Source organism: Oncorhynchus gorbuscha, linkage group LG08, assembly GCF_021184085.1.
Source record: "Oncorhynchus gorbuscha isolate QuinsamMale2020 ecotype Even-year linkage group LG08, OgorEven_v1.0, whole genome shotgun sequence".
Classification (NCBI taxonomy): domain Eukaryota; kingdom Metazoa; phylum Chordata; class Actinopteri; order Salmoniformes; family Salmonidae; genus Oncorhynchus; species Oncorhynchus gorbuscha.
The window spans coordinates 11,681,497-11,702,177 of NC_060180.1; the positions used below are offsets into that span (position 1 = coordinate 11,681,497).

General features: G+C 43.4%; 1 protein-coding gene across 6 annotated transcripts in view; it reads left to right on the forward strand.

Annotated features, from left to right (window-relative positions):
- The window catches only part of LOC124041196 (ankyrin-3-like), a 121,879-nt gene that overhangs the window by 74,750 nt on the left and 26,448 nt on the right, over positions 1–20,681 (forward strand). For 3 of the 6 annotated variants that reach the window (XM_046358473.1, XM_046358476.1, XM_046358472.1), the window contains 13 exons: positions 1,207–1,305; positions 2,087–2,185; positions 2,486–2,584; positions 2,914–3,009; positions 4,139–4,211; positions 4,440–4,496; positions 9,665–9,788; positions 15,468–15,570; positions 17,204–17,310; positions 19,100–19,324; positions 19,448–19,602; positions 19,746–19,957; positions 20,395–20,602. In XM_046358473.1, coding sequence (XP_046214429.1) covers positions 1,207–1,305; positions 2,087–2,185; positions 2,486–2,584; positions 2,914–3,009; positions 4,139–4,211; positions 4,440–4,496; positions 9,665–9,788; positions 15,468–15,570; positions 17,204–17,310; positions 19,100–19,324; positions 19,448–19,602; positions 19,746–19,957; positions 20,395–20,602 — 1,657 coding nt within the window. Of the gene's footprint in view, positions 1–1,206; positions 1,306–2,086; positions 2,186–2,485; positions 2,585–2,913; positions 3,010–4,138; positions 4,212–4,439; positions 4,497–9,664; positions 9,789–12,553; positions 12,566–15,467; positions 15,571–17,203; positions 17,311–18,094; positions 18,128–19,099; positions 19,325–19,447; positions 19,603–19,745; positions 19,958–20,394; positions 20,603–20,681 lie in introns of all 6 variants that reach the window. The other 3 variants (XM_046358471.1, XM_046358475.1, XM_046358474.1) reach the window with 3 other exon arrangements.

Genomic DNA, 20,681 nt, shown 5'->3' on the forward strand with positions numbered 1-20,681 from the left:
CGCACACACACTCTCACCTGGCCTCACAGGAGGGTTATTTTTATTTTATTTTACCTTTATTTAACCAGGCAAGTCAGTTAAGAACATATTCTTATTTTCAATGACGGCCTGGGAACAGTGGGTTAACTGCCTGTTCAGGGGCAGAACGACAGATTTGTACCTTGTCAGCTCGGTTAACTCGGTTAGCTCGGTTAACTTATGTGAAAAGGATAATTGTATAACTCATAGGCCGTAAGACCGGACATCATCAACACTGAAACTAACACACTCATACAGAATACTACTGTTCACATACACACATGCACAACCACAGACACATGTGTTACCAAAGGAGCACACACACACACCAATGGCCAGGCTTTTCAGAGGCTTATTTAAGCCCACTGATATGAGCCTAGAGGGCCTGTGTCATCCTAATGAGTTGAAGGCAGATGACACTTCTCAGTATAGCGCCGTCTTTAGCATGGCGGATCAGACCACAGCTGAGTCTCTCATTTTCACTGACACTTTTCACTGAGTTCAAAAGGAGCCACTGGATTTACCAAGTCCTTTAAAAACAACCTCCTAGCTAGCTAACTATCCCTGTGACTCTTTAAAAACAACCTCCTAGCTAGCTAACTATCCCTGTGACTCTTTAAAAACAACCTCCTAGCTAGCTAACTATCCCTGTGACTCTTTAAAAACAACCTCCTAGCTAGCTAACTATCCCTGTGACTCTTTAAAAACAACCTCCTAGCTAGCTAACTATCCCTATGACTCTTAAAAAACAACCTCCTAGCTAGCTAACTATCCCTGTGACTCTTTAAAAACAACCTCCTAGCTAGCTAACTATCCCTGTGACTCTTTAAAAACAACCTAGCTAGCTAACTATCCCTGTGACTCTTTAAAAACAACCTCCTAGCTAGCTAACTATCCCTGTGACTCTTTAAAAACAACCTCCTAGCTAGCTAACTATCCCTGTGACTCTTTAAAAACAACCTCCTAGATAGCTAACTATCCCTGTGACTCTTAAAAAACAACCTCCTAGTTAGCTAACTATCCCTGTGACTCTTAAAAAACAACCTCCTAGCTAGCTAACTATCCCTGTGACTCTTTAAAAACAAATATAAATAAAGATGCATTGCTTTGACATGGCTATGATAACCCCCAGCATGGAAAATGAATTCTAAATGTGTGTGTGTGTGCGATTGCGCCTATCTCTTTCAGAGTGGTCTCACACCTCTCCACTTAGCGGCGCAGGAGGACAAAGTCAACGTGGCGGAAGTCCTGCTCAACCAGGGGGCGGACGTCGTCCCCTCGACAAAGGTGAAGGTCACGCTGTTTCCACGGCAACCACAGGGAACAGACTGTACAGACTATCAGAGTGAAAGCCTGTGGGACAGAGAGATGCCCTTGATTTCAACTCTCCTTGTCAATGATAGACCAGGGGTTGTAAGATGGTTAATTCATGTGTTTAGAATAGTGATAAAGACCCACGACACAATGAAGTTACAGACATAATGTATTGATGTTGCGTGTGTGTATGTATTGTCTCCACCATTCTATACACTGGTCGATAAAATGTTGAAGGAAAGATAAACACCTGCCCACACACACACTTGGCTGCAGCACAATGTTCTCAGGTGTGGGATGAATAAAGGATTAGAAGACACCTGAGTGGCAGGTGTTTGTGTCTGTATGTGCGTCACTACCAGTAACCTCCCCAGCTTGATGCAGCAGGCTGCCCATCGGCTGCTCACATTCACTAGACAGGGACACAGACAGAGAGAGATCTGCAGTAGCACAAGGTCACACACTGTGTTGTGCTGGCAGCACACTGGTTTACAGCCAAGGCTGTTCATTCATTCATATTTTCTATCAGGTGTCTCTATTAGAGAAGTGTTATGAAGTTCTTGTTGTATAATAGGATTTTTGTGTCACACTTGTGTAAATGTAATGTTAGTTACTTCCTGGTCACACAAGGGCTGTGATGTCATAGGACGAGAAGTAAAAAGCTTACATCTTCCTTTCTTCTCTCTCTCTCTCTCTCTCTCTCTCTCTCTCTCTCTCTCTCTCTCTCTCGGTTCCTTGTCCTTGGGTAAAACAGATGGGATACACTCCGCTGCATGTGGCTTGTCACTATGGCAACGTCAAGATGGCGGACTTCCTCATACAGAACCAGGCCAGAGTTGATGACAAAACAAAGGTAAACAACTGAAAGTCTGTCCCATGTGGTGTTCATGTGAGCGGAGTTTATTTACCTTTGTCAGTTTGTGTGTTTTTCGCTGGCTGTCCCTAACACTCTCTTTGTTTTGATACCACTCCCTCCTTCTCCGTCCCTCAATCCCTCTCTCCCTCCGTCACTCTCTTGCTATCCTCCTGTTTATATCTTCTCCCTCATGTTTTCACTTTGCATCCCCTTTCCCCACTCCCCTCAATTTCTCTCCATCTCATTCTACCTCTCACTATCATCCCTCCCTCTCGTTCTCTCTGTCACTGTCTGCAGAACGGCTACACGCCCCTCCACCAGGCGGCGCAGCAGGGCCACACCCACATCATCAACCTGCTGCTGCAGCACGGAGCCTCTGCCAATCAGCTGACCGTGGTGAGTGAGGCATGATGGGAAAACCTGCTGTCTCAGCAGCTCTCTTCCAGAGGCCTGGATCAGCAGGGCTACACAGAGCAGCATGACACATACAATAGTATACAGTACATACATAGTAATGGACACACACACACACTAAAAACTGACTTCTACACAGAAACACACACACATACATATACAGTATCATTGTACATTCACAAAGCACAGAAATACACACCCACACACAGCACTAAATACACCCCCACACACAGCACTAATGTTGCCACACTAACAAAGTAAAATCAAACGCATATTATAACCTACATAATTTATTTTTCCTCTTTTCGCAGAATGGGAGCACAGCCTTGTCCATCGCCTGTCGTCTTGGTTACATCTCAGTGGTCGACACTCTCAGGCCAGTGACTGATGAGAATCTGACCTCTGTGGTAAGACGCCATGCCATGCCATGCCATGCCATGCCATGCCATGTCTGTCTGTCTGTCTGTCTGTCTGTCTGTCTGTCTGTCTGTCTGTCTGTCTGTCTGTCTGTCTGTCTGTCTGTCTGTCTGTCTGTCTGTCTGTCTGTCTGTCTGTCTGTCTGTCTGTCTGTCTGTCTGTCTGTCTGTCTCACACACTCTCTCTCTCTCTCTCTCTCTCTCTCTCTCTCTCTCTCTCTCTCTCTCTCTCTCTCTCGTCTGTATATTTAGGTTTCTGTAGGTTTGTTTGTCTGTCTGTTTGCCTGCTCGTCTATGTAATTTAATGTGGATCAGTGGGGCCTAGCCCCAATGTTACAGCTTGTCTTTGTCCAGTGAATATTGCTTATGGCACTCAATTTGACTGTAACTCATTAAATGGAGAGTCCACTCACCTGGCATGAACACAGGCCTTTATCTCAACTGACACCGCAGCGGTGGAAGACTTGATTTGTGTTCCATTGCTGTACAGGTAGTAGGAGTTGATCACAGGGTCACACACCCAAACAGTAGGCCGGGTACCACTCTTGAGGCAGTTTGCAGTGCATAGCATGCTGATCTCTGCGTGTGTGTTATGGTGACGCAAAGCAAACGGTCGATTTGCATTCCTAGTGGATGAAAAAACATGCCAATCCAGACTAGTGGTCTGTCTCCATGTACAGTATGTGTTACTGTCATCTGTCCATGTGCTTGCAGTTCACTAACCTCATGTGTGTATCTGTGTGTGGGGATCTGAAAGTACATAATAAATGAATAAACAGTTGTTTATTCCTCTGATGACATGGGGCTGAATCCTAACATGAAGTGTGCACATTGTGTACAACTCAAACCTTGACATCACTGGATGAGTTACTGTATGCGTATCTCAAATTAGTACTTGGCCCTGAAACGGTATACAAGAGTAACTGCATGTGATTCCAGGAATGCTCTCTCACATGCTTAACTGTGTGAAAAGCCCAGGTTGAATATCCTGTTGCTCCTCAAATAGATCTGTCGACGTGTCAGGAGGGATTTAATAATAGTGACCCCCAGGGCCAATCAGGGGCCACTGGGCACAGTAGCATTCATCTGCATTACTCATGTCGGACTCTTTTATCAACAGACTGCGACAGAAAAACACAAAATGAACATCCCCGAGACCATGAACGAGTTTCTGGACATGTCTGACGATGAAGGTATGAGTATAAGTGGTTGATGTGACTGTATCAAAACTTCGCTGACAACCTAAGCCGTGCATTACCCCATAAGCTGACAGTGAGTTGACCGGTCGGGGTTAACCTGTGTTTTGTGTATTCAAGGCATGTGAATCATATAGTATGCGTGGCTGCATCTCATATCAGTGAAAGTGTGCCATTTGATGCCTTATTAATATTCCATTAACTGTATGTATTCAAATCACACAGCTAAGGCTAATGCGCCGGAAATTCTCAATGACGACTGTATTTCAGATGTTGACGAAGGTATTTGCCCCATTTTTTCTACTCAGTAGTTTTGTTTTTGTTTCACTCTTTTCACGTAACCCCATTCCTTCACCTGCACCTCACCTGTTGGAAAGCTAACCATCTCGTCATCATTGCTGATACGCTGCTTCACTGACTGTCCGCTGCTGCTAGGAGTTTGCCTGGCAATCTGGAACACGCCAGCCAGAACCCACCTCTTTCTCTCTGCTTCCTACACTGAGATGCAGCTTTCCCTGAGTATCTTGTTTGATCCACATATCAGTAGTTGATGTCAGCAAATGTAAATCAGCAGAGAAAGTAAAGCCTTGGACACAAATTACATTTGTGTTTGAGCTTTTGGACTTTTATTTTGCTTGTGATAAGATACTGTTGGTTTGGTGTGACTTATCCACAGTCATTCTGGTTACACTGCATGTCGCTAAGTATTCGAGCCCTAGTGCAATTTGTGCTTTGGGGGACAGGCCTTACTTTTACATATTAGTCATTTAGCAGACACTCTTATCCAGAGCACCTTACAGTCAGTGCATCTTAAGACAGCTTTGCGGGACAACCACATATCACAGTCATAGTAAGTACATTTTCCTTCAATAACGTAGCTATCAGCAATTCCCCTAGAAAAGGAGAAAAAAGTGAGAGTGTCAGTTCACAAGCCTTTTTTTTGGGGGGGGGGTTATTGAAGAGACTTTTTGACGAGGTAGGGTTTCTGGTGTTTTCAGAAGATGGGCTTCCTATTGTAGTAAAGCTGAGTTTAATGGTGCTTTTAACCTTGTTGCCACAATACCATGCATGGTAGTTACATGGTATTTCAATATCTTGGGTAAAAATACAGTAATAAATTACTATACATTACTTGTAACTATAAAGTTACACTACTTCTAACTAGTAAAGTGTGTGGGACAAGTGTTGCTACAGGTTACCGGTCTCAAATTGCACTCTTATGCTGACTGTTTGAATACCAATGTATCAATAGTTGTTAGGAAAAACTTTGTTATTCATTGCTTCAAAAACACTGGGTGACAACTGAAATGCACTGCAAAAGAGTGAAATCTAAGCAAGACTAAATAGCTTATATTGAGTGATAATTTGTTTTTTTCTTACCAAGCTAAATTATCCAATGTCATTGGCTGTTAATTAAAAAAAAAAATTGTCTTAAAAAAAGGCTTAATACAAGAAATGTATCTTATTTCAAGATATTTTTCAAGATATTTGACCTTTTACCTTTTTTATTTTTTATTGAACCTTTTTAACTATGTGGGACAATAAGACAATATAAGATATTTAATCTTGCTTAGATTTCATTTTTTTTGCAGTGCATTTCAGTTGTCACCCAGTGTTTTGGAAGCAATTAACAGACACTTGTCCATGGAGTGTTGCTTAGGTAACTGTAGAGAGGGGTGTGAGTTTCTGTGTCAGATGATACTGCTGGACTCAACAAGTTCCACACACTCACTTGCTGACTGATCAGAGGTAGTGCTTACGGTGTCTACGTCGGGGCTGATAAACACACACTGCAATGTTTACTGCTCTCCATGTTCAATGCTTTCCACATTGTAATGGCCTCTCATACAATACCGTCATGCTATAATCAAATTGGTAACAAAGTTTACCTCATGTCAGCTGTTGAGGTTATCCTCACAGTTTAATACATTGCTATATGGCCTTAGGTGTAAGATTGACAGAGGCAGATATGGTCCCATGTGGCAATGTTTGTAACACATGGCGCTTCCAATGCCAGGGTTGTGGGTTCAATTCCCATGGGGGACCAGTACATAAGAGCACAAAATTGTATGCACTCACAACTGTAAATGGCTCTGGATAAGAGCATCTGCTAAATGATAAAACATGTAATGTAAGCTCTATGCTGAAAACCTATCCTCTGGGAATGTGTCATTGACAGTCTTACTGAATAATGGCGTTACATTTGACCATGCATTACACCAGTAATCTGTCACAGTGCATGCCATCTCGCTTATGGAGGGCAATCCAATTGGCCACGACAGGTAATTCCTGTCCTGCTGTAGTCAGAGTGCAGTGGCATGCTGATCCCACTACGCATTCCTTAGATCACCCTGTCTAAAAGAGATCACTAGTCATGACTTTAGAGGAGTAATGGTTTAGGGAGGTACAGTGGGGCAAAAAAGTATTTAGTCAGCCACCAATTGTGCACGTTCTCCCACTTAAAAAGATTAGAGAGGCCTGTAATTTTCATCATAGGTACACTTCAACTATGACAGACAAAATGAGAAGAAAAGAAATCCAGAAAATCACATTGTAGGATTTTAAATGAATGAATTTACAAATTATGGTGGAAAATAAGTATTTGGTCAATAACAAAAGTTTATCTCAATACTTTGTTATATACCCTTTGTTGGCAATGACAGAGGTCAAATGTTTTCTGTAAGTCTTCACAAGGTTTTCACACACTGTTGCTGGTATTTTGGCCCATTCCTCCATGCAGATCAACTCTAGAGCAGTGATGTTTTGGGGCTGTTGCTGGGAAACACGGACTTTCAACTCCCTCCAAAGATTTTCTATGGGGGTGAGATCTGGAGATTGGCTAGGCCACTCCAGGACCTTGAAATACTTCTTACGAAGCCACTCCTTCGTTGTCCGGGCGGTGTGTTTGGGATCATTGTCATGCTGAAAGACCCAGCCACGTTTCAACTTCAATGCCCTTGCTGATGGAAGGAGGTTTTCACTCAAAATCTCACGATACATGGCCCCATTCATTCTTTCCTTTACACGGATCAGTCGTCCTGGTCCCTTTGCAGAAAAACAGCCCCAAAGCATGATGTTTCCACCCCCATGCTTCACAGTAGGTGTGGTGTTCTTTGGATGCAACTCAGCATTCTTTGTCCTCCAAACACAACGAGTTGAGTTTTTACCAAAAAGTTATATTTTGGTTTCATCTGACCATATGACATTCTCCCAATCTTCTTCTGGATCACCCAAATGCTCTCTAGCAAACTTCAGATGGGCCTGGACACATAATTGCTCACACAGTTGATTTATTCAAACCAAACTGTTTACCTATTGCAGATTCAGTCTTCCCAGCCTGGTGCAGGTCTACAACTTTGTTTCTGGTGTCCTTTGACAGCTCTTTGGTCTTGGCCATAGTGGAGTTTGGAGTGTGACTGTTTGAGGTTGTGGACAGGTGTCTTTTATACTGATAACAAGTTCAAACAGGTGCCATTAATACAGGTAACGAGTGGAGGACATAGTAGCCTCTTAAAGAAGAAGTTGCAGGTCTGTGAGAGCCAGAAATCTTGCTTGCTTGTAGGTGATCAAATACTTATTTTCCACCATAATTTGCAAATAAATAAATTAAAATTCTACAATGTGATTTTCTGGGGGGTTTTTCCTCATTTTGTATGTCATAGTTGAAGTGCACCTATGATGAAAATTACAGACCTCATCTTTTTAAGTGGGAGAACTTGCACAATTGGTGGCTGACTAAATACTTTTTTGCTCCACTGTATATGTAGGCTACTTTCTTTGAGAGACAAAAAGATGAACCAATTATCCATTTTGGGGGGCAGTTTTGGTCCACCCATTTGGATTGCAGACATATTTCCACTGTCCACCCCCCTCCTCAGGAAAAAACCTAGTGGGTTGTTCTTCAAAGACTCTTTCTCCGTTCATTCTCCCCAAACTGTTTATTCTGTGTCCTAAAATAAGTATTTGTTTACATTCTGGAATACACTCAGATTACTGCGCAGATTACTGCGCAACAGACAAACCACAAACAATATTCAAACGCGACCTATCTATCCCTCTGCCACTGTGTTTTCGGTGCAATTCAGCCTGAATTGACGGAGATGCTATCCGGACTGGTGGACTTTCTCTCCAAATCCAATGATATGAGCGTTAGCTGAGCCGACAAGCAAAGAAACCTCTTATCGCGAATTTAAATGGCTTCTACTTTTTCGCTCAGGGATGTGCTCTACCCGGAAAACTCCGCATAGTTTAAACTTTGTTTGCAGCAAGAGACGGAACGGCAGCGGCAGAGGTGCAGTTGCAGCAGTTACAGTAGGCTTTCGGACAGTCCCTGGCTGGAAGGACAGACAATCGGGACAGTTCGATTTCGAGTTCTTTCAGCCGCAACCACATGAATGGAATAGATTTTTTTTTACGCGTCTCTTCTCTCTGGATTTATTGGTGGGAGTTAACTGTTCTGCAGATAATTGGAAAATAAATACAAACACGGGAATATAATAAGAGTGGTGACGGGCATGGCTGTTTTTCTATGTAAGTCATAAAGGCCATATTTCATGGAGAAGTGCTGTCGAATGGAGGTGATACAGGGAACTGGTGCATAAAGCCATTTCGTACGCAATCGAGTTATTGTAGGCTACAGCGTAGCTGAGGCGGGAGAGAGCCGTGTGTGAGTGAGAGAGAGCTGGGAGAGGGAGAAGAGAATCGCTTGCTTGCTATGACGTACAGTATAGCCTTAAGTACTGCATTGGCTTTGAAAAACATTACTCACCTTTGACGTTCTTACAGTCAGTGTGTGAAAGCGAGCGTGTTTGAAGGAACCAGTGTTGCAATGTAGCAAAGCGCTGTAACGACATTGTAGCCCATCCGAGCAAAAGTGCGGCATTATCTGAGGTACTGGGGCTGCCGGGGGAGGGGCTGCGGTGGAAGATTGATGTGTTTCAGGCTGGGGTCGGTCAGAAGGGGGAAAGGGGATACATTGTCGCGGCAAGGATTGCTGTTTTTTTTTCACCTTGATAATCTAGGTGCTCTTGCTGCTTGAGTTCTGCTAGCGTCTAATTACACCCAGCGCTTTTTGGCCTGAGAGTCAATACAAACTGCGTTTGGTTTTACTGGACAGAAGAGCTATGCTGCAAGTAGCTTTTGTCTATCTCCAAGCTAGTGGACTTCGTTAGCCTATGAAATAGATTGTAACGGATTTCTTACCATGTCATTCATTTCAAGTAGCCTAGACCTGAGTGTTGATGCTGCTATTTAGCTTCACTATAGCCCAATGAGTAGCCTACCAACTGAGCATAGGGCCTAGTACTCTGGCCCACTAGTCATCAGAGTGACACTGATGAATTATCCAAGGCCTGTTATAATGAAGTGGTGGTAAGATTTTTCTAGGAGTACTGCAACACTCTTCTTGCTCAGATTGCCTTTGCAGTAATGATTGGGGACTTTTCCACCAGGTGAGGATGCAATGACCGGCGACACTGACAAATATCTGCGGCCCCAGGACCTCAAGGAGCTGGGGGACGACTCTCTCCCGCAGGAGGGCTACATGGGGTTCAGCATTGGAGTCCGCTCAGCGAGGTATGTGACACTCTTATGGCATTATATGCTCTTGACCGCGATGTCATGTTTGGCATTGCCAGTGTGTTTGTTTAGCCCATATACACAGGTTTAAGATGTGCTGATATGTTGATGATACTGTATGGGAGCAGTGAAATTGTAAGAAGTTGTGGTGAGTTAAGTGTCCTTCATAGAAACAGATGTAATAGAGATGTTATTACCACTTGCTTCAGCATGTTTGAGTATTCTACGGGCCATAGAATGACTATTGATCAACGTCACTGATACCTACATGTATACATATGGCCTTTGGTCAGATATGTATACGTTTTTGCCCACTACAGTATTCAAAGAGAGGATGACCAGCTGTAGGCTAAGAGTTGAGTACCCAGTAGAAAACTGGCAAGCTTGGGTGAAAATACATAATCACATTAGATCAGTATTGTATAACCCACAGCACATCATTGGCCATCTATTGTGGAGCCCCTGACAGCTGGCAAATGCACGGTGATGGTCAACTGACTAAAAACAACAATGGTGTCAGGCAGCAGCAGGGAAAACGGCCTTAAAACAGAACCACTGTTTTACAAATCAAGAAAGAGGAGTTATATCCGCTTTTAGGCTATAATGGATGGTGTGAGATGTTTAACACATAATTTCAGCTGTTCCTGGTTTGATGAATCAAGTCCGGGTGTTTGAATAAGGCTGTGTCACTTTTATCATCTCTAGGGAAGCTTTCGGAAGTTCATGTCACCAATGTATTGACAAATGACAAATGTATTGACGGCTGCTTAGTCAGTAAAAGTTAGTGATGATGTCTAAATCAAGGACTTTCTCTGATAACGTTTTGCATCTATAAACTATGTTACCATGTACTATCCTGTATACTGTGCTATGATATACCTGTGCCATTATGCTGTTATTTGAATCGCAAAGTTAACTGGTTGAATATGTGTGGTGAAAAGATATTGCTGACATGATTCTTTGCAGTGCTGGAAATGTTCTGCTTTTGTATTGATTGGTTAATGTATGGTGCCGAGCAGCTGCTTTCTTTTCCCCTTACCTTCCTGTTCATGACATCGGCCTTGCATGGTTTGCTCTCGGACTGGGCCACACACTAGTCTATACACACTCACATACATTCGTAAAGTATTCAGACCCCTTCCCCTTTTCTACATTTTGTTACGTTACAGCCTTATTCTAAAATGGATTAAATACAAGTATTTAACCCCTTTGCAATGAGACTCAAAATTGAGGTCAGGTGCATCCTGTTTCCATTGATCATCTTTGAGATGTTTCTAAAAGTTGATTGGAGTCATTGGACATGATTTGGAAAGGCACACACCTTTCTATATAAGGTCCCACAGTTGACAGTGCATGTCAGAGCAAAAGTCAAGCCATGTGGTCGAAGGAATTGTCCATAGAGCGCCCGAGACAGGATTGTGTCGAGGCACATATATGGGGAAGGGTACCCAAAAAATGTCTGGAGCATTGAAGGTCCCCAATAACACAGTGGCCTCCATCATTCTTAAATGGAATACGTTTGGAACCACCAAGACTCTTCCTAGAGCTGGCCGCCCGGCCAAACTGCACAATTGGGGGAGAAGGGCCAAGAACCCGATGGTCACTCTGACAGAGCTCCAGAGATCCTCTGTGGAGATGGGAGAACCTACCAGAAGGACAACAATCTCTGCAACACTCCACCAATCAGGTCTTTTTTGTAGAGTGGCCAGCCAGAAGCCACTCCTCAGTTAAGGCACATGAAAGCCCGTTTGGAGTTTGCAAAATGGCACCTATAGGACTCTCAGACAATGAGAAACAAGATTTTCTGGTCTGATGAAACCAAGATTGAACCCTTTGGCCTGAATGCCAAGTGTCACGTCTGAATGAAACCTGGAACCATCCCTACGGTGAAGCATGGTGGTGGCAGCATCATGCTGTGGGGATGTTTTTCAGTGGCAGGGACTGGGAGACTAGTCAGGATCGAGGGAAAGATGAATGGAGCAAAGTACAGAGAGTTCCTTGATGAAATCCTGCCCCAGAGTGCTCAGGACATCAGACTGGGGCCAAGGTTCACCTTCCAACAGGACAACAACCCTAAGCACACAGCCAAGACAATGCAGGAGTGGCTTCGGGACAAGTCTCTTCATGTCCTTGAGTGGCACTGCCAGAGTCCGGACTTGAACCCAATCGAACCACTCTGGAGAGACCTGAAAGTAGCTGTGCAGCGACGCTCCCCATCCAACCTGACAGAGCTTGAGAGGATCTGCAGAGAAGAATGGGAGAAACTCTCCAAATACAGGTGTGCCAAGCTTGTAGCGTCATACCCAAGAAGATGCGATGCTGTAATAGCTGCCAAAGGTGCTTCAACAAAGTACTGAGCAAATGGTCTGAATACTTGTGAACATGTGATATTTCAGTTTTGTTTTTTACATTCTATAAATGTGCAAAAATGTCTAAAAGCTGTTTTTGCTTTGTCATTATGGGGTATTGTGTGTTGATTGATGATGGGGGCGAAAAACATTTAATCCATTTTAGAATAAGGCTGTTACGTAACAAATTGTGCAGAAAGTCAAGGTGTCTGAATACTTTCCGACACAGGCACAGAAAGAAAGAACGACTATAAGCCCAGGCTTGGAGCATACCCCATGCAAAAGCAGAGCATCAATGTCACATGAAAATAAAAACACCTCTCTGCTTGGACGTTTTCAAAATGCTTGGCTCTTCACCACTCTTCTACTTTCCTTTTCCTTTTTTGTTCTTGCACTCTCTGTTTCTCACTCTAGCCCTAGGATCAGGTAAGAGCAGAAAGCACATTTCACCAAACATATTTCCCTCCCCTGACTCATCCTCAGTGCGTTGTGACTCCATGAACCATAGTCAGTCTTTCTGGTATACTTTCTCTGAGTGTTTTGGTGACTTTATTTGGGAAACCTTTTTCGACCTCACTAATATTGTTCATCACCTTATTTTCTCATCAGTCAATATAAACCCCTCATCATTTGCAAATAAACCAAGTAATATTTAATACAAGTTATGAATAGAGTACATTAGAAAATGAATGTGACTGTTTTGTGTTATGTCTTAATAATGGCAGGTGCTTTGGTTAGAGTTGATTAACCCATCTTTTTGTATGGTGTGGTTCAAAGTGACACCCTCCCCTTTGTCATTTCTTTGAAGGTGTCACTTTATGTAACTTCCAGGGATCAATATGTTTCAGTCCATGTTCAGTCAGTACCAATAAAACAGTACTGCAGTATTGCTTACAAAGGGATTGGAGATATTATAATCCTTAAAATGACCCATTCTGGTATGCAGAGATGGAAACCTCAAGGCCTCAATGGCTTATTGTCTAAAAATCTCGCATTGACTAATCTGACAGACACTTGCACACTCACACACATGCACACACACACACACACGCACAAAACACACACACACACACACTTTACCTTTTATCTATCTGATGAATGACAGAGCAATCATCCGCACAACCAACTCTTTAAACTGACACAGACAAGCAAATGTTAACTTTCTTTCCAAATCAAATAACACTGCTTCGTCTTAAAATGTAGGCTATGTGGAGAGACAGTAAGAGTGAAATAGAGATGGTGAGAGAAGGCAGAATGCATTGAGGGAAATAGGCATGGCAGTGTTTAGAATAGCAACGAGGGAAGGGGTGAGGGACAGAGGCAGATTGATCAAAGTGACTGAGAGGCATGAAATGGTACAGAATGAAGCCGGAAGGAGAGAGTAAGGGAGGAGGGGAGGGAGTGAAGGAAAAGAGGAGACTTCTGGTAAGTGCACCCATGAAAATGTAACTGTGAAGCAACTCTGCACAAATAAAACAAAATGGAATTGAATTGGCAAGAGAAAGATTGGGGGAGAGGAGGAAAGAGATTAAGGGGTACTAAAGAGGGAGGGAGGAGAATTGTGAAGAGCAAACACAGGCATCAACACAGAGAGAGTAGGCAAAGCAGGTTTGGGATGCCAGACCATTCAGGCAGAGTGGAGTTGCTTAGAAACTTCAGCTGCAGTGCTGAATAAAGGGCTTCTCTCTGTGCTGAATAGCATGCTCACTCAAACACGCTGAGCTCTGCGTTTTTGCTCTCCCTTTCTCCACACACACACAAACGCGCGCGCACACACACACACACAGTTCATACGCATGGGCACACACACATACACAGTGCAGTCCCACACTCGTGACTAGGTTAAACACACATTTATTCTAAAAGAACATGGCTACATTGTTTTATAGGCCCAGTGCAATCAAAAACATGTTTTCCTGTGTGTTATATATATTTCCACACTATGAGGTTGAATGAATAATTCTCTGAAATTGTGGAAATTATCATAATGTTCTTTTAGTGTAAGAGCTGTTTGAAAGACCACTGAGCTTTTTGAAAGACCAAATTTCTGCCTGGTTTGGTCGGACGGAGTTTTGGCCTGCCTGGTTTGGTCGGACGGAGTTTTGGCCTGCCTGGTAACATCACCAAGTGGTCATTTAGTTAATGGACCAACAAGAAAGTTCCAAACCTCTCTGTCAATAACAGCTAGTTTTTCGCTCAGATGTATTTTTTTGACACCCAGACGACTCTCAGAATTGTATTTCTCCCACTCAGACCACTCCCAGACATTCATAGCAAAATTCTTGATTGAGAAATTGCTCTTTGCTAACAAGCTATTTTTGTTACTGTTTGACCATTTTAATTAAAAACAATCACATTAAGGAACTTAATTGTTAACCAGAAAGGATTTGATAGTTGGATAATTAAAAAAACAGCTGCGTTGGACCTTTAAAACAATCAAGTAAGAAGAGTTTGAGAAAAAGCCAAAGGGGAGCAACCAACTGCGTTCAGTCAGTATGTCTGCAACACCAGGAACACATCACAGCACAGCTGAGTGCAGTAAGACAGAGAGGACCATCATCTCTGTAGCACCCAAACTAACACAGATAAATAGTACACATTTGATGGGTGCTTATATTTGTCATATTTCACACGTGCAGGTGTGTTTTACACGTGCAGGTGTGTTTTATTACAGATGTGTGAATTGCCTGCCGCCCTACCTGCCGATCCAAGTCATTTGAGAATTTAAAGACACAGAACTTTGCCCAGCCTACAACACATATTTAATTGAATGAGCTACGTTACTTTAACTGAATACAAAATAGGATACTTCAAAGTAGTTTGAGCTTATTTTTAGGGACCGTTACAACTAAATCTTTATTTAATAACCATAACGAATCTGGATGTTTTAGTTATTGAATTGAGTTAGTTCCAAACTCTATGTAGTGTATAGTTACCACCTTATTTTTTGTTAGTAGATCAAAAGTGATTGTTCATCCAGTGTCCTCTCTGAAACATCTAGTCAGGCTCTATTTGACCTCTTATGTCTGTGTTCGTGATAAACAGACACACCTACAACTCCTTTACCTCTCTCTCGCTGTCTCTCTCTGTTAAAACTGACTGACCTCACTCTCATTTCCATCTCTGAATAACTCCTACCTATCCGTCTATCCCCAGCTGTGGGACTCTAATCTTGCTCTGCACTATATACGGTACATTGTACAGTCCAACTCAGTTCCCTGGAGGTTGCATGTAGTAATGGATTTGTTTTACTTTTGCTTTTCTTTTGGTTTGGGCCTGCTGTTCATTGTCACCCGCTGTGTTGCGTGGTAACATTTAAACACCCCAGCCTCCGCTCCTTCAGTTCGGATAGGTCCAACACCCTCAACCGCAGCTCCTACGCGCGAGACAGCATGATGATAGAGGAGATCCTCGCCCCGACCAAGGACACGGTACGTACTCCTAACATTTCTTTACCCCTTTCTTGTATCTCTTTTTCTGTGGTCTCTCTCTCGGTTTCTCTGTGTCTGTCTCTTTCACCTCTCTTCTCCTTGCTCTGTTTCTGGGTATTGCATGAAACGATTAACATTTTTATGTGAACTCTGAGATGGGGTCAATGATGGATTTGGCCTCCCCCAGGATTGTGGTAACAGTTTATTTCCAGTGCCTATTTTGTATTTTTTGTTAATTTGGTTTATGTTGGGCACTTGTAGTGCTGAGTCCATGTAGGACATTTTCTGTTTCAAACTTCACTGTGGCCACTGAAGGTTTCCAGCTGCCTTGGGAAAACCAAACTGCAGTGTCCTAATTTGTCCTGTTTTGGTGATCACTGTGCAGGATCTAAAACAGGAACATTAACCTGATGTACCGTAAATAATATTTGCAACTTCACTGACATCATGTTCAACAAACAAATTCCCAGGATTCGCGACTATAGAAAGCGAAAATATGCACAACTTCCACCACCTCTCTTGCAATGTAAGCAAAGATGTTGGGTCAAAGAGGAGCCTTGTATTGGAATGTGTGTAAAATCTTGTTTTCTCAAATAGTAAAACATTTGTTTCCTCAAACTTGGTCGTAAAAACTGATAAAAGCAACGTCCTGTGCTTTTTCCATGGCTCGAGGCATCATAGAACGCTCTGTCGTTTATCTGTTTCATCATGATGATGATCACATGTTGCATTCTTGGTGTTTTGTGATGTTTGTGGCACAATCAGATCTACTTATCAGAAATAAGGTTGTCTTTATGAAACCTTAAAAGGCCACTCTTTGCTAAAGACAATCTTGTGGTAAAATCTACTGCAACATCTTCTCCGTGTTTGAGTTGTTAGCCAATAACTGCCCACTGGGCACACATTGGTTGAATTTAAGTTGTTTCCATGTCAATTCAATGAAATTACGTTGAACCAACGTGGAATAGACAACGTGTGCCCAGTGGGTAGGGACTGGTCGAAAAATCTCAAGGCTCTTCAAGTCCCAATTGTGATTTTTCATCTGCCCTCTAAAGCTTCAGAGTGTCTGTAAAGACCTGTCCTACTTGATTGACCCTCTCAATAAGGTATATGATGACGTCGATAGAGGGTTACCTCGCTCTGCTCATGCTCTATGACCATCTTTCTGGTTTCAATCATGTTTGTTTGTTTGAGTTCTGAAATTCTCATTCCATTCATTGGTCCTCATCTCAGTGAGGTAAATAGTTGTTCATTTTCCCATGCGACTTCTGGTCACTGTAAATTCCCATGATTCATTTTTAGACAAACAAATTATTGTTTCATTTGGACTTTTGCCACTTGTTGTGGTTAAATGGATCATCCTATTTTGCATGTTTCATTGAAGTGATGTTGAATGTTTTAGATGACAATAACGTGTTTCTGTGAGAATGTTATGTTAGATCACTTGTCTGTAAGGGTAAGTAAGGTGTTTTATTCTCTTATTGTGTGTTAGAAATGTAGACGGTCACAAAAGGTATCACTTCTTCTGTCTGTCTGTAGATCAGTGAGTGTCACCGTCAGGTTAGGTCGTAAACCATTAAGTCTCCTTCACAACTCACCCAGTGACCATCCTCCTGCATGTGCTTTTTCACAGCACCTGGCTGTAACCCGGGACTACGATGCAGAGTGTCTGAGGCGCTACAGCTGGACCCCAGACACAATAGATCACAGTAACACTGTGTCCAGCCCCATTCACTCAGGGTAAGAACCAGGCCTCTGCCAGGCCTCTGCCAGCCAGTCTGACACCCAGCCACAGTGAGCTCTAGCCATGCCAGACTACAGCTAATCCAGACACAGCTAATCCAGAGAGAATGTTACTCATACTCATACTCCATTTCACCAGCCCAAGAAAGACCCAGCTAGCAGTTGTCTGCAGTGAAATACTGTTATGAGGTTTTCCTTTCTGCAGTCTGTTGTGAAATGTTCATTTGCTGAGCCACAGGGATGAATAGTAATGGACTTGCATTGTAGACTACATGATTTAGTCTTATTGGAAATGTACTTGACAGTCCAGTGTCCTGGGCTCAGTACCGATGGAAGATACCGTGTTTAGGGTTTTGTCAGGGCTCATGAACTGGGGTTGAGTGAAAAGATGACGTCTTCCATTCTAGTTGGTTTAATTTGAATACAAGCTAGGCCACTCGCTGTTGTAAAAGTGAACTTTGGTCTTTCAAATGAACCCTGCAGTGTTTGCTTCGAGTTTCATGTGAAGTACATATGACGAAGTGTATGTGCAGGAATCTGTCTTGTCCTTTTTGTTATACTGTCCTTTTTCTGGTATCTGTTATGCCATAAGCGTTTATTCATTTCTGCCCCTTCCAATGCCCTCCATTTTTCCAGTTCTCTTTGATTTCAGTCCCACCCTTTTCATCCTCTCCTTTGCCTTACATGATGAAATGCGTCAGACCCTGAAAACCTACATTGATTGTGCTGTATTACTAAATCGTTTTTTGCCTCCTGCACTGTTTTGGTCTTTATTTCGCAGCTTGTCCTCCCCGCTCCCTCAGTATGACTCCAGGTGATGATTGTGTCTGGTGATGTCACCGTGATGTCACCGTTTCCACTATTTTCTCTTTGCTCTCCGTGCTCGTGTCATCTGTGCGGTCTGGTCTCTCATCTGCGCTGTGTAGCTGTAGTACTAGTGATGTGTTTGGGATTTTCTCACTAAGGTGCCTCTGACATTGCATATGTGGATAAAGCCCCTCGAAAATGTATGAGCGGGCCTGCCGAGTGAACATAGACGATGCCGAGCTTAGGCAAACATACAGTACTATGTAGACAGTCAAATACTCCACTGCACTGTACATAACATTGTGTATGTTGTTAGGTTAGAGACTATTCCCGTAACAACTCCGCCAGATCAGCCATGTACAGTATCTTTATTATAGTGCCTTTATCTTAGGTAAGGTTTTATGGCTTTATTGAACCTAAACAGCTGGCATACTATACGAGGCATTTCACTTTAGCATTCCCTTGTTTCCTCTACTAATAGCTTACTAATACCGGTGCCAGTTTCCACAATTCATGGGAAGCCCAAACTGCATTTATTTATTAGAATGTAACACGTCGTGTATTAAACACATTCTTTCATTTGTGAATTCATTTAGTTTCTACTTGGGGTGAAACATTTGTAACAGTGTTTAATATGAGTCACTAATCACTGCTTCAGAGGGATTGATCTTGGCGGGAAGTTCCCCTTTACCCTCTATTACATCACCTCTTAGTTCTGTACAGATTCAGTGTCTTAAAGGTTGTTCTAAGACATTGTTAAGTGTCAGAGGTGAGACCTGCCAAGTTTGAGAATTCGAAGCACCATATCTTATCTCTGTCTCTCTCTTGTATTTTCTTTCTACTCTCTGTTTTCGGAGTGTTTGGGTGTAAGGTGGTCACAGCATGGGATTCGTCCATCTCACGTGTCATTGGTTATAGCCTCTCTCTCTTTTCCCGCTTCCCACTTCCTGGTCTAATATTTGTATTTCTGCGCCGGCAGATTCCTGGTCAGCTTCATGGTGGATGCCCGTGGGGGTTCCATGAGAGGAAGTCGAAGCAACGGCATGCGTATCATCATCCCGCCCCGGAAGTGCACGGCTCCCACCCGCATCACCTGCCGCCTGGCCAAGAGGCACAAACTGGCCTACCCCCCACCCATGGTGGAGGGAGAGGGCCTGGTCAGCCGCCTGGTGGAGGTCGGCCCCGCAGGAGCCCAGTTTCTGGGGTAGGTTTTTCCTTTCCAGAAGCCACGGAACTCTATTTCATTTTTGCTCTTTGAATGTGAAGATCCACCATTTTGGCTCTATGGGGGCTCTGAACTAGCGCTGGGTGTTCTGCTCCCTTCTAGACCTGTGATCGTGGAGATTCCTCATTTCGGCTCCATGAGGGGAAAGGAGAGGGAACTGATCGTGCTGAGGAGTGACAACGGTGACACATGGAAGGAACACCAGTACGACTGCCATCCAAGTGACATCACAGACATTCTCAACGGGATGGACGAAGGTACGTTACACACAGGTCAACATTGCTAATGTAATTGAAGACCCTCTCTGACACATCCAATCATTCCTTCGTCATTCACACATACATAACTTATCGGATATATTCCTTCATCCATCTATGTTTGTTCATGTGTTTTCCAACAGAACTGGACAGCAATGCTGAGCTGGAGAAGAAGCGTATCTGTCGAATCATCACCAGGGACTTCCCCCAGTACTTCGCGGTGGTGTCCAGGATCAAGCAGGAGAGTAACCACATGGGTCCAGAGGGCGGGACTCTGACCAGCCTGACCGTGCCCATGGTCCAGGCCTCCTTCCCACAGGGGGCGCTCACCAAAAAGATACGCGTTGGCCTGCAGGTCTGAACACCAAGTCAATCAGTTAGCTATACTGTTTAGGAACTCCTTTAGTCTCTGTTATGCTTTAAGCTTTGACCTAATTTTGCAACGTTTTGGCTAAGAGCATGGTTTTGATACATGATGAATTGACTACTTTCATTCTATTGCAATTTCTTGACATTTTAATTTTACCTTTATTTTACTAGGCAAGTCAGTTAAGAACAAATTCTTATTTTTAATGACGGCCTAGGAACAGCGGGTTAACTGCCTGTTCAGGGGCAGAACGACAGATTTGTACCATGTCAGCTCGGGGATTCGAACTAGGCTACCCTGCCGCCCCAATGACATTCTTGTAAACGATAATGGCTTTTCTCAGTGCTACAGGTATTATGCTAATTTAAACAAATGAGAGAACATTGATTCACTCCTTTCATCCCTCGTTTCCCCCTTCCCTTCAGGCTCAGCCCGTCCCAGATGACATGGTGAGGAATCTCCTCGGCAACAGGGCCACCTTCAGCCCTATCGTTACTGTGGAGCCCAGGAGGAGGAAGTTCCACAAGCCCATTACCATGACGATCCCTGTACCGCCCCGATCGGCAGAGGGCCACCCCAGTGGACCCAGGGGAGACTCCACCCCCTGCCTGCGCCTCCTCTGCAGCATCACAGGCAAGTCCATGTTCTGAACAACCTCTGTGGCTGAGAACATACCTCTATTCAAATTGGTTCAGACCTTCAATGATAATAA